The 13,706-nt window shown below is 43.9% G+C and overlaps 1 protein-coding gene across 1 annotated transcript; it reads left to right on the top strand.

Moving 5' to 3' along the window:
* The first annotated feature begins 2,309 nt into the window (after window positions 1-2,309).
* Window positions 2,310-9,275, top strand: LOC144936477 (NXPE family member 2-like). Its single transcript, XM_078863559.1, is given in 8 exon segments — window positions 2,310-2,322; window positions 3,415-3,514; window positions 4,682-4,800; window positions 4,897-5,479; window positions 7,053-7,111; window positions 7,927-8,142; window positions 8,745-9,061; window positions 9,063-9,275. Coding segments are annotated over 8 exon segments (1,620 nt in total).
* The last annotated feature ends 4,431 nt before the right edge of the window (window positions 9,276-13,706 follow it).

A 13,706-nucleotide genomic window follows, 5' to 3' on the forward strand; every position in this document is an offset into this window, starting at 1 on the left:
AACAGATGCTGGTTCCTCTGGACAATAGTTTCGGCTCCCACCAGCGCATGGCGATCTGTGGCAGCTGACGCCGGAGACACCAGGATGGGTGAGTCCGGTTGGGCTGTCACGAGGGGAGACCGATATCGCAGCGGAATCAGAATCTGGGCTGCCGGGGGAATGGAGACAGACTTACTGACCAGAGCCTGCACGTAGGGTACACCCCGGCCGGCCCCCCCCCCCGCCTTTAGGAAATGGAGATGCGTTCCCTGGACTTCCACCCGCCCATTGGCCAGATCGATTTTCATTGGCATCCGCCTCAGAAAGTCCGTCCCCAACAGGCAGGGTACGGGCAACGTTGCGGAGACAAGGATGGGTCCTGCTACCGAAAGCTGCCCAATCTGTATCGGGGCTTCAACCTGGCCCAGGAAGCCCATGCTGCCTCCATTTGCTGCAATGAACGTCGTCGTGACGGGGACTAAAGGTCGGTTTTTATCCGACAGCATCTCGTGCATGGTGCTTGAGATAACCGTGGCTGATGCCCCCGTGTCAACCAAGATACGTGCCGACACTCCCGCGATTTCACCGACCAGGACCGAGGTTCCTGACGTGGCCGCTACCACCCGCCTTGCCAGCTTCCTCCATTGTGTGGCTGAGTCCGGCCACTGACCAGGCGGCGTCTCGTTATCCTGCGGTGCATGGTGAGATGATGGGGGATGGATGTGAATGGACCGGAGATGGGGTTCCCCCCTTTGGAGTGCGTCGCAGCAGGGTGAATGCGCCCTTGTTACATAGTGTGGGGTGCGGGCTGGGCTCTGTATGTGGTGCAAATTGCCCCCCCTTGGTTTCGTAGGATGGGCCCCCCTTGTGGTGTGGAGGGGCCCCCCCATTGTAGGTATGACAGACAGACAGACCGGTCTCTGATAGGGTCACTACACAAACCAGATGCTCAAGAACCTGAGGGTTAATATCGCTTGCGGTACGTGATTTCCATCATTAAGTGATTGATAAAGAGTTAATACTTAGGGCTGAGCGTTGTAACACATGACTGTTGTATTGTTTGACATGTACACGAATACACCCAGTAACCATTGTAATAAAATTTTGACTTAAAACGTTCGTGACTGCAGTAATTCATATTCTTTGGTTCTTTCGGTAAAGTCATGTAGAAAAAAAAAAGTGAATAAAAATATCACGTTTCATCATGATATTTAAACAGATTGCCTTTAGAGGCTAACCTCTTTTTCTGATGACGACCGCTTGTTTTGCGATAGAAAAGTCGTGATATTTGTATTCACTTTATTATTATTTTCTATCTACGTGACTTTACCGAAAGAACCAAAGAACATTGTTTTAATTATATATATATGGGTGCAGTTTGTGCAGACTGGGTCGAATACCATTCGCTCGTAAAATAAAGTTATTTTTAGTTCTGGTTGTGGAGTTAAATATACTGCGGTTAGTGATTACCATTAGAATACGCCCGTGAATGGTACGAACGTTGTACATGCAATATAGCATCTGGTAACACGGTAAGTTGTAGCTGCCACTTATATTCACGTGGGTACTAATGAGTTTAATAATTGTCGGTTAATCTGCATTGAGAATGGTGTAAACCATTGGACCGGGTGTGTTTGTGCTATATTGCTACAGAAGGGCGTTGTGTGTATGTGTAGTGTCAATGATTCGGAGACGAGGTTTGTAGGAAGCACCTTCTTTATTAACAACGTTCACGGCCTCGCCCACACACTCTCCACAGTCGCTTAGCCTAGCCTGTACACAACACTAGCCGCCTAACACTGACGGCGCTGCCTGAGACAGCCAACGACTCTCCTGCAACGCAATATCTAGCGAAGACTGCAACAACGACGGCGACGAGATGACAGCAACGACGAGACGAGTCGTCCCAGAACCAGCAGCCTCGAGCCCCCGCTCTCGGCTCCTTTTATGCTCCCAGCGTGGCCTGGCTCCGCCCTGACCGCGCCTTCCTTCTCGAAACCCACAAAGGCAAATAACGAGTCGGGGAGTGGGAATGTACCAGGGTAGTGGATGTCACCAGGATCGCGACTAAAACCCGCTTGATGTTGACAGATAAGTTGGTGGCGTGTGTAGTGCAGCAGCAACAGCAAACAAGCAGCAGCGACCATGCAACAGCTGTATCAGCAGCTGTGTAACGGCAGCAGCCAGATCCACTTGAGAAGCTTCAGGCTTCTTTAGACCTCGTGGAGCTTTGGTGTCAATGGAGAGAGAGTGTGTGTGTGTGACTTGAACATATAAATACATACCTATAGACTCTGTAAGTGACCAGGATTCCGGTTTAAGTGACTACGATGGCTACGTACGGTACGAAAAAAGTTCAAAAAGCATATATACATACAGATGACCATGATTATATGACTACAGGCGCCCACCACAACCATTTATGGCCTTCGGCCAGGAATGTCACGAAAAAAATTGCACCCGAACGACATATTCACGCAAGCACCCGATGCTCCGTTTTGAAGTTTTAAAATGAAACATTTAGAATTGTATTATGTTTTGAATTAGATCATTGTATTTCTTCATTAAAAGCTTATATCATTTTACATCTGGAATACTTAATTGAAAACGACATTTCGTGTGACTTTCCTCTCGTCGTTAAGTAGATGGCCTTGCTGGGGGTTTGGTTCGATGCGGACTTTCACCCGCCCCTCTATAGCCCCCGCCAAGCGTTGGTTGGCTGCTTGGTCCCGGTCACGTGACGCACTTCAACCAATCCGTGCCGCGTTAGTCACAATGTCACACAATGACACAGAATGACAGACCTGGGTGTTTATATATTGATGATAAGAGACCAGGATTCTGGTCACCAGGATTCTGGTTACTTAGAGAATGTAAGTAACACGATAAATAAGCAGACAACACGCTTGCCTGCTTCCTATACCTGTCGCTGCACTTGTGTTGTGTATTAAATAGTTTCGCGTCGAACTTGGACCCATATCTAACAGAGAGCGAGGTTACTTGCCTATCAACACCTGGTAGTTCAACAGCATTGGTGCAATCAAGCAGCACTCCCAAAAGGCAGTGTGGTTGATGAGATGTGTAAAACATATTTTTTATTTGCTTATGTGGAGGGACAGATATGGGAAGGTGTATTGTTGAATTATTTATCTATCATTAACGACGTTAACGGCGTTGATTATTTTGGGACTTATTCAGCTTAAATTGATTTTCTCAAGAAGCTCACATGTTGATGAAAACTGCTGCTCTTGCATGTTACAGTCCATTGAGGGATGTATTTTTATATACTTGCATATACATTATCTGTTTATTGCAAGTTAATCAGAAAAAAAATCAAACAATGTAGAATTTGAGCATTTTGTTGTTGAGGTCATACACTGTGAACATTTTAAATTGATTGAGTATTCAAACGAGAAATAATAACTTTTTTTGCAGGAAAAATGAATTCCAAGACATTTAGAAATAAAATAGTCTCCAATAAAATAGTTTTCATCACATCACTTGCAGCAGTGCTTCTTATATATTGTTCAACTGAAAGCACTGCCACCCATTGACGTTGGAAGATGTCTGCAAGTCGAAGCGTTATGTCTTTCATGCAACTATTCAGTCACCTATGCAATACTTTTTCTTTTCAAGGTCACGTAACTATGTCCAAAAATGATGTTCTATTATTCATTTACCATACAAATGCACACCTTAAAAAAAAATGTCAACCATTGGTACAATGAACACGTTGACTGGTTTCAACGGTCGGAACCTCATCAGCAGTCAGGTCTGCTGCTGGGTTTTCTGAAGGCATAATACAGAAAAACTCTACAAAATGTATTATGTGCAGCCTTATAGCGGTTTGCTGGCAATAATTTAACACAATTATAAAATAGTAGACAAAGCACAAGTGCAATAAATAAAATGCTTGTAGGCTGCTCACCAAAATCTTATTTCATTTTTACATGTAGAAACATACTGAAAAGTAAAACTTTTACTATTTTTTTAAAGGTCCACACTATGCTATCGGCACTCAAAAAGTCAAATGCAGTCCATAGTTTGTCCTGTTCATAGAAATGCTGCTGGGAAAAAAACATAGATTGATGGTCAAATATATAATTTAATATTTACGAGTTGGTCTGTGGCCGCATTTGCCACACTAAAGGAAGTTATACTACCTGCTGCACATATTTGATTCCATGCTTTTATCACCTTAACTCAATAGTTCACCCTCTGTAGACTCTGGCCCTTCTTCTGACGTCCCTTCCTCTTTCATCTGTATGCCCCACCTCCTTATTCATTAGGCACCACCTTTTTCTCTTTCAGATCTGCACCTTTCCTATTTAGGCCCCACCTTTCTTTCGTCCCCTCCTCTTTCTGTTTAAGCCCCACCCCGTCCCATCAATCACAGGGTTGGGTTGGTTAGGTAATGATGGGGGTTGTCACAGGCAGGAGGCGAGGGGGGGGGGTGCGCGCGTGGCAGTGGCATTGCTGGGCGGGGACAGTAGAGGTAGGGCGGCTTCACGACCACCACAATCTCCCAGAGCAGTGTAATATTATACGTGGTGAAACAAAACCTTCTGTGATTGTCTTTGATACACAATCTTCACAACAGCGCATTAAATGCCTTGCTTAATTTAGTAATTTATAACATGTCAATGCCCTAAATAAATCGTATTTGCTATAGCTTTGTTTGAAATACAAAAAAAATCCCTCTCTTTCTTCAGAAAACATGGAACCTCAAATCAATACCACCAAAAGCTCACTACCAAAAGACATCATTACTTCCAACAAAAGGTACAATCAGTGGCACATTGACATATCCTAAAACAAAACGTAATAATGCAATTTATAACGCGCGCAAATTTGCGGACGTAACGGCCGCAACTCAGAGGCGCGGAGCCAAGCTCAGAGTCACTCGAAAGCATGGTTATAAAATACCCATTTCAACCAACATCACTTGTTCTACATCTGCCAAGAACAGTCGAATCACGATACTAAATAGAGGAGAACCTCACACCGTTGGAAACACACTCCATGTTCAAGTGGAAATGTATGACTTTACGAACAGAAGGAAGCTCTATGGTGGAGATTTCCTCCTCGCTCGGATTTTCAGCCCACGCCTTGGGGCTGCGTCTTCTGGCGTGGTGACTGACCTTGGCAATGGTGTGTACGATGTGAGGTTCACGCTCTTCTGGCCAGGAGACAGCAGTCTGGCCTTCACGCTCGTGCACTCCAGTGAGGCCGTGAGCGTGCTGGACAGAGTCCGATAAACCATTCCAGATAAAGTCACTTTCCTGGGGACTTTTGTGAGTGGGAAGTCAAGAGAAGTAACCCAATGTCACATTTTTCTAAACACTACCAAGCAAGTCTGTGATTTCACTGATCCACATTTGCATGAACCATGGATGTGTGAAAAACCAAGAATGCTTCCTTGTTCATCTCTTCTCACTATGAAATCACTAAGTAACTATAAGAATGTTTTTAACGAAGAGGAAACGAAGTTTTTTGCAAGGTAAGAACATGTACACTCAGATTTATATTCGGTGCATTGCTCTTTTACCTCCAAGGTATAGCCATGTTTACAGTAAGCATTCTAAAAATAAAGACATCGATTGTGAAAAGCCACATGATGGACGAAGAGTTATTTTCACATTAATGTATAACAACCTTCAAGTTTGCAAATAAAGACACCTGAAACGACCAGGCATACATGATTTTGTTGAATTCCCACCATAATGCAGTAGAGTGGCTCTGAATGCCTCGTCAATTGCACTGAGAACAATGCCATGCTCAGTACAAACCCAGTTCATATGGCCTCATCTCCTAGATCGCCAAACCGGGATTCAATTTGTTTTGTAGGAAAACTCACGAATTGTATGAAACAATTCATAGTCTCACCCCAAACTCAACTATAGTTCCTCCAAATGTCCACCATGGGCACATAGAGGCGGTGGAGTGTGCTACCATAGTGGAACAAAGCAAAACACCTGTAATTTCCAATGGAATATTTAGGTCCACTGTGCAAAATAGGCCACTGTTCTGTTCATTGTTGGTGGAAACATCTGCCGCAATCAATTCACTGTTGTATAGCTTTAAGCCGTCTCTACCTTTCACGATCCTGTTGGGCAGCAATACACCTTCATCCTGCGCATGAACTGATCTCATTGCCACATGCCCTCGGTGGATGTCCTCTTGCATGCGTTCCCATGGTAGAATAGCAGACACTAAGTATAATGCACTTGATATTTTCTAGCATTTATTTACAAAACTTTTTGCGAGTACGTGTTATGTTGAATGTATACACAATACTGGTTCTTAATGTCTCATTATTCTTTGAACAGTGCATTTTAAAAACACTTTGCAGTGTTTTTATACTAGTTCATAAAGGCTGTCTTCGCCAGGCAAAAGTTTTAAATAAATATAATAACTAACCTGATGTGATTTTTTACAAGTTCTATCTACGATCAGACACTACCTACTTAAAAAAATATTTTCCACAAAAAAAATGGTTGACGACTTGATTCAACTTCTTATATTTAAAGATGTACCCTACAGAAACCACTCAATTTGAATATTCCGTTTTTTATTAGAAAGAATACAAATGTATGAACTGAATTCTTTTGGAGGGGAAGCTCCTACATTTAACCTTTTTCGAATTATTCAGATTTGAACACCATAAAATGCGTATTTTTTCGTTCAAAACCGCTTTAATCCGAAATATTTCAAAAACAATAAAAGATAGAACGAGTCACTTATATTGCATTTGCTGATTAACGCTCTATCAAATGAAAAAACCCACAATCTTATATTTTGAATGGTTTCTGAATGAGACGCACAAACATGTCCTATGGGGCACATAAAATCGGGATGTCGGGGCCTTAAAATGAAAAATATTGGATTTCAGATTTGTTTATGTTGTGTGTGTCCCAAAAGCTACCGATGTACCAAATTTCAACTTTCTACCTTGTCGGGAAATATCCTAAAGGTTTTTGAGACATACAAATTAAGGTATTAATTTATATAGACACTGTTCAAACAACGGTGGCACAATAAATATAAAATACTTTTTGGAATTTCTATTGCAGGGATCGTATATGGGTGACAATTCCAATGTCATACAAAATACATGTTGCACCATCAACTGGTAAGAATGCATATATGCACCACAATTTACTACTGTAAAATTATGAAATGGACTAGTTTATACCGGCTTTCGCAGAATAATGTTTAAATGTCTGTGATATCGCGCTCGATACATGTATTATGGTTATTATGCCCACATTAATAATTAATCAGGGCAATCGCTGGATTCGAACCATGGACTTCTACCACAAGTGGCGAACGCGCTAACGCTTAACGTCACCGCCCAGAGTTGCCCCGATTAATATCAATTACCTACTCTTGTGCCAATGACGAGTAGAGGACCGGCTCCAGGTCCTCTTAATTGGCGGGGGGGTGGCAGTAGAACTGTCGTGTGAGCGACCATTGCAGGGATATCTACTGCTAATAAGAGGGAACTTGGGCACTGGCCCTGTGTGGTATCATATGCATTGCATGTATGATAGAACACACATTATACCTCGAAAGTGCATGGGCCCTGCACATATGGAAACATTGCTCACATCAATTAGTATGATCCAACAGGGAACTCATCTTATTTACAAATTTTTTGTATTCAATGACCCACATTATGGGATAAATTCTAGTAATTTTTATGTAGTTTGTTGTTTGGTAAAATATGCTTTTTTTAATGTTTTAACATGACTGTCACCAGTGTTGTGGAATAATAAATGATAAACATCGTGTTCTTGTAGGTTGTTTCCCCATTAGAGTTTAATGGATTTTGCACTGGTTAAAAAAGAGTTCCTGACATAAATAATTCTTTACTTACAATTATGAATGTTGAGCAAAATATAGTCAATGTCAATATTTTTCTTTAAACTATTACTCTTTTTATAGGTTTACTTCAGAGAAATACACATTGTGTTATGGGATTAGGGAATCCAAGTCCAACTGGATATTATTTTAAAAACACATGGAAATCTTCTTACTGCAACAATGCATATTTTGGTTCGCCATCATCTGTCAAGAACTGCTTGAAGGGGAAACAAATATTTCTCCTTGGTGATTCAACAATTGGGCAGTGGTTCAAATATTTTCAACGTTTCACCAAAGGTAAGGATGCTTATTTACTTGTAATTATAATAAAATGTACCAGGTAGGTGCTTTGTGTTCATACCCAGGCTGATGGTACGGCCCCACCTCCAAGTGACATGCTGGTTCTACAGAAGAGTCACCCAACTCCTCAGAGTGAGCAGCAATTAGCAGATTAGCAAACAGCATACTTGGCCAGTAGGGAGCTTGACTGCACCTAGCCATCGATGAGCCTCCCATTGTGTCTGTACCAGATGGACGTTTATTTTGAAGAGTTATGGAAAGCTTTGACGCCCAATTAATTGACCCCAATTTTTTCCCCATTTTCATATTCATTTATATTTTCGACAAACATTACTTTAACAATATTCCGTTTTATAGAATTAAATGGGGGTCACAAGACATCTGGACGACCCAAGGTGAACAGGAAACGGTTGTGATTACTTGCCAAGCAGCTTTGCCCAGGCCTGGCCCCCAATCGTTAACGTCTCTAAATGATTGCGAAAAGCGGGCATGGCCTAGCAGTCGGCGTGGTCTTGGCGGTGTCTGAGAGACCTGCAGCCTTCACACGAAGCGCTACCTGATGGATAGATTTAAAATTATGTGTGTTGCTTTTCTTACAGGTTTCGAGATTGTAGATCGTGACCTACCTGGAAAAGATGTGCAAAATATTGCCGTTGATGAATACAACATTACATTGAATTGGTATTATCACAACTACCCTTATATTGCCACGAGAATAACCTCAAAAAAAGACTTCCGATACGTAGCTCATCGAATTGATAACATCACCGGTGGGAGCGATACGGTCATAGCAATCTCCCTCGGCGCTCATTTCACACCCTTCCCTCTGCACGTGTTTCAAACGAGAATGCACAACATTAAAGCGGCAGTGGAGAAACTCCTGCTTCGAAGCCCTCAAACGAAGGTCATTGTTAAATTTTTCCAACGTGAGAGAAAACAGCGGAGTGGCGATCTTTAATAACTGGAACACATTTAAGCTTAACCAAGTCCTCTTGGAAGTGTTTAAAACCATGAATGTGGCAATCATTGATGCGTGGGATATGACTGCTGTACTTAACTCTGCTAAAATTCACCCAAATGAGCATATTGTAAAAAACCAAATTGATTCATTTTTATCTTTTGTTTGCTAATCTTTTTCTTTTAACGTCTTGTATATCTAACTTGCGAATTACAATCAAAGACGATACTTACATTTTGTTTTTATGTATATAAATATCATTATGAAGTGAAATGTTTTCATGTGAAATAAATAAAGACCTCTCTGATTTAAAGATTTTCAACATGACATGCCTATTTCTTAGCTATCACGAGGGACTTAAGGATATGGTCACATTCGTTTCTTGACCCAATTGCATGACCTTCCCGATATCAGCATAACTACAGTACATGTGTAATGCGGGCGAAAACGACCTTCCGGAAGTGACGTCATGGGGGGAGGAGTTACGTCACGTGGGGGAGAGGGTAAGGGTCTATAAGGGGGGTAACCGGAAGCAGTCGGGAGTGATCGGGGACTAGGAGAAGAGAGAGGCCACGCAGGGCAAAGGGTGAGAGAGGGGCGAGGTCGCCACACACCCAAGCCAGGAGGATCAGCACCGTCGGCCAACGGTGACCGGCCCGGGGGCAGGAGGAGCAGCGAGGAGGCTGCAGAGAGCAGCGGGTCTGCAAGGGAGGAGTCGGCAGCAGGGGTCTGCACGGCGCGACAGCGGCCTGGGGCTGCAGAGTGTGGGCTACGGGAGCGACAGCAGCCTGGGGCTGCAGGGTGGAGAGTATATAGGGGAGTACCGTGAGGGAAAGAGATCGAACCCAAATAAAGGACACAGGACAGAGAGAAGCGTCCGAGTCTTTTATTACACATGTGTAGTGACTGACTCAGAGACACTAAGAGTAGGAGGCACTCTAAAAAGGCTTTAACAGTCAACAATTGATAACTACGGTTCCCAGTCAGGACAGCTGGTAGACTCCCTGACTGGCGATGCTGAGATGGTGAAGATGGAGACGATGGTGAAGATGGAGACGATGGTGAAGACTTCAGCAGCACGACGGGATCCCACTCCAAACGACAGCCCCGAGGTCCCCTCCCGGGGCCCCTCTTATACTGTCAACGTGGCCTGGCTCCGCCCCCGGCCACGCCCCCTTCTGGAACCTCAATGTGCCCCTTCCGTAACCTTTCCCCTACATGCCTCTCTTGTCTATCACGTGACCTGCTGTCAGTCAGGGTTGCTGTAAGCTGCAGATCCCCTTCCCTGCCAGCAGCCAGCGCTATGCTGCTACGTGATCGATTCTATGTCACGACACATGCATAACGCACAGGGGCTCACCTCATAACACTGCACACAAACAACCTGCTTAATCAGCGTCCTTACACCTACTGGCTATACTTCACCTGTAAATGAAATCTCGAGTACATTTGGTTTTCGTGCCATTCCTATAGCGCAAGACTGTCATGATAGTGCTATTGTCTCACATAGTTTGCAGCTGTTTCTGAGTAAACGTGAGCATTTTCATAGTACATTTTCAAATTTAACACACAATGGCCTAATTTTTTAATGACGTCAAGCCGTTCTTTAATGCCCACTGAATCAGACGGCATCGTAGTTTGCAGTTAACACGTCTGCAATTATAACTAGGACGGCCTCCGGGATTTCAATCGTGAACCTCTTCAATAATCAATCTGTGAACGTGCTACCGCCTGGACGTTACCTCTCCAGGGGTGTGAAGATGGTGGAGACGTTTATCATCTTGGCAAAGGGGTTTTGGTGGTTCGTGGAGGTGTTGGTCGAGAAATGGGTGATGATGGCGATGGGTGGTGGTAGAGTGGTGTGGTTGGACGTACGATTGACATCCTCGGAATGTTGTACGATCCGACCGAAACGAAGCCAACACAATTACCCGTGTGTAGGTGTGGTACAGCTGGCACAACGAGTGGTGAATCAAAGGTGGCGTGTGTAGAGTTGGTATCAGTTGAGCATGAACATTGCATGTTTAGACTCCCAATTGTAAATATGACTAATAATGTCAATATACGTGTTCTTCAAAGATAATTCATAAATGTTATCTGGGGTTTCACTGTAACAAATGCAAACACGCATTTGTCACAAGAGCTTGTATACCCCCAAGTTATTTCTCATGCACTCGCACTAACCAAAGTGATTAACTGAATAACATAATTTTAACCGAACCACGGAGATTTTCGCAGCCAACATACGATTTGTAATTTTGACAACCATATTATGATCTGGATACATTTGTATCATTTGGAATTCCTGGAGTTTTATTGGGACTTTAGGGATCTTGCCCTGATGATGTTTGACGCAGTTTCAAAATAACCTTCGTATTCAATTGCTAGATTCGCTTAAGGAAGAAAAGCTGCCTTCTCATATTCATCCCTCCCATACTAATGAATCACGAAACAGACTTCTACTCTTCGATTTTCACAGGATGTATCATACAGGGTGGTATAAAAAGATGGACCCAATTTGAAATCGCTATAGCTCTGCAACCACAAACCGCCCTTGAATGAAACTCTTACCACTTGAAAGGGCGGGGAATAGAATTTCAAATGATTACCGCTAGGTGCCTCTCCCAGCGCACAAACAGCACCTAGCCTCAGTCATTCGCAAGATGGTGACCCCGCAACACAAGGCGTTTTGCGTTCTGCAGTTCAGCAAGACTGAATCCGTAATTGTGGTGACGCGTGCGTTTCAACGGCGTTTTGGCATTTATCTGCCAATGTCAAAGAGCATTCGTCGTTGGTACCGACAATTTGAGGAAACAGGCTGTTTATGTAAGGGGAAGGGCACAGGGCGACCACGCACCTCAGAGGAAAACGTGAGAAGAGAGGCGTTTGGGATGAATTCAACTATCGTCTCAATGTTGTCCGTACAGCAGGTGGAGGGCACATAGAGCATTTATAAAATGGTTAGAAAAACTTGATAACTCATTAACTCGTTTGTATGTTTTTGTGTAATTGTAACATGTTGCCATCCTGAAATATACCGCTTTGAAATTCGGTGCATCTATTTGAAACACCCTGTACAGGACCCAACATTGTGACCTCTGCTTAAAATCCAATCTCACATTACTTGATGCAAGTGTCGTGAGTCCAACTGAGTCACAGACGTTGTTCCTTTTAGAGACAACACATTTATTTGTAACACGTAACACAAAGGGGTAACTGCCCCTTCACCAGATACAGCCTAGGGTGGTAACCACCCAGCTAACTACTCTATACAGAGGGGTTACTGCTATGCAGGGTTGGGTCCCTTCTCGGGTCCGCGACCATGTATTTGCCTCGAAGACATAGAGCTTCCAACTTGAGATGTAGGCTTTAGCTGGTGGACGTGGAGCTTCAGCTTGTAGAATGCAGCGACCCCAGTCCCTCTTAGGGACCCACCTTATATCCCCCTACGGTTGGGGCCGCTCCGCCCTTGGCCCCACCCGCCTTCTGGAGCCTTCTAGCTCCCTCTCGAGAGCTCTCCCTGGACACGTGATCACCCCCTAGTCCCCCGACCTGGGGGCCTCTCTATGGACACTCTAGATCACGTGTCTGCCGGGTCAACCAGAGTGCCATGGCCCGGGGCAACACTGCCCTTGAGCTGACACTCTCCCGCTCCCCTTCGTGGGAGTCCCCACCACACGCTATGTGCGGTGCCCGCGCGATCCAGCGCTCACCAAGCCCCGCTAGGGCTGGTACTACACCCGCCCACAGGGTGTATGTGATGACAAGTGCATCGCGTGCCCTGGCCCTCTCAGGCCGGCACTATGCAGTGACATCCCCGATGTCACTGCATCCCCGATTTCACTACACAAGAATACATCTACATTGGACCATGTTCATCCACAAAATCCTGATATGCAAATCTGCACTATGCTTAGCTAATAAACCCAATTGTCAAAGCCATGAAATCTAAGACGTCCATCTAAATTGTTTTTTAACTATCCCAAGAACAAGAATTGTAATAGGTGACACAATTTTCCGTTGCAGCACCAACGTTTTGGAAAAACCTTGTTTCCTCTCATCATAAATCTTCCTTCAAAAGCATATTCTGAAGCAGAAGATTAGTGCCGGGTACAACCACATTTGTAAATGTGCTTTGGAGCTGTGTTGTCTTGGTGTAATCCGGGACTGTTTTTGTTTTGCTGCCTTGCCAAAGACTGCATTTGGTGTTGAAAAATCAGCATGAATCGATGTCCTTATGCAATTTGTACTGATGATGACGTCACCCTGCTGCTGCTCTATTTAAGACTGGGAGCAAGTGCAGAGCCTCACCATTCTGGCGAATTGCCCGATGATGCTGGATGCAATTACCAACGAAACTCGTACCCAAAAATTGTAAATGTTGTGGTTTCACTCTTCAACACACCGGTGGGCTAGAGTAGTGAACTATTTGTCTTTTGTCAACGTGACACTTTTTTGCTGATTGGCCGTGTCGGGTGGTGGAGGATTACGACACATTTATAAATAACGCGATCTAATTCTAGATTTGAAGCTTTCGTGACTGCAAGGATTCATACTCTTAGGTTTTTTCGGTAAAGTCACGTAGGTAAAAAGAAATAAAAAT

Source organism: Lampetra fluviatilis, chromosome 1 (genome assembly GCF_964198595.1).
Source record: "Lampetra fluviatilis chromosome 1, kcLamFluv1.1, whole genome shotgun sequence".
Classification (NCBI taxonomy): Eukaryota; Metazoa; Chordata; class Hyperoartia; order Petromyzontiformes; family Petromyzontidae; genus Lampetra; species Lampetra fluviatilis.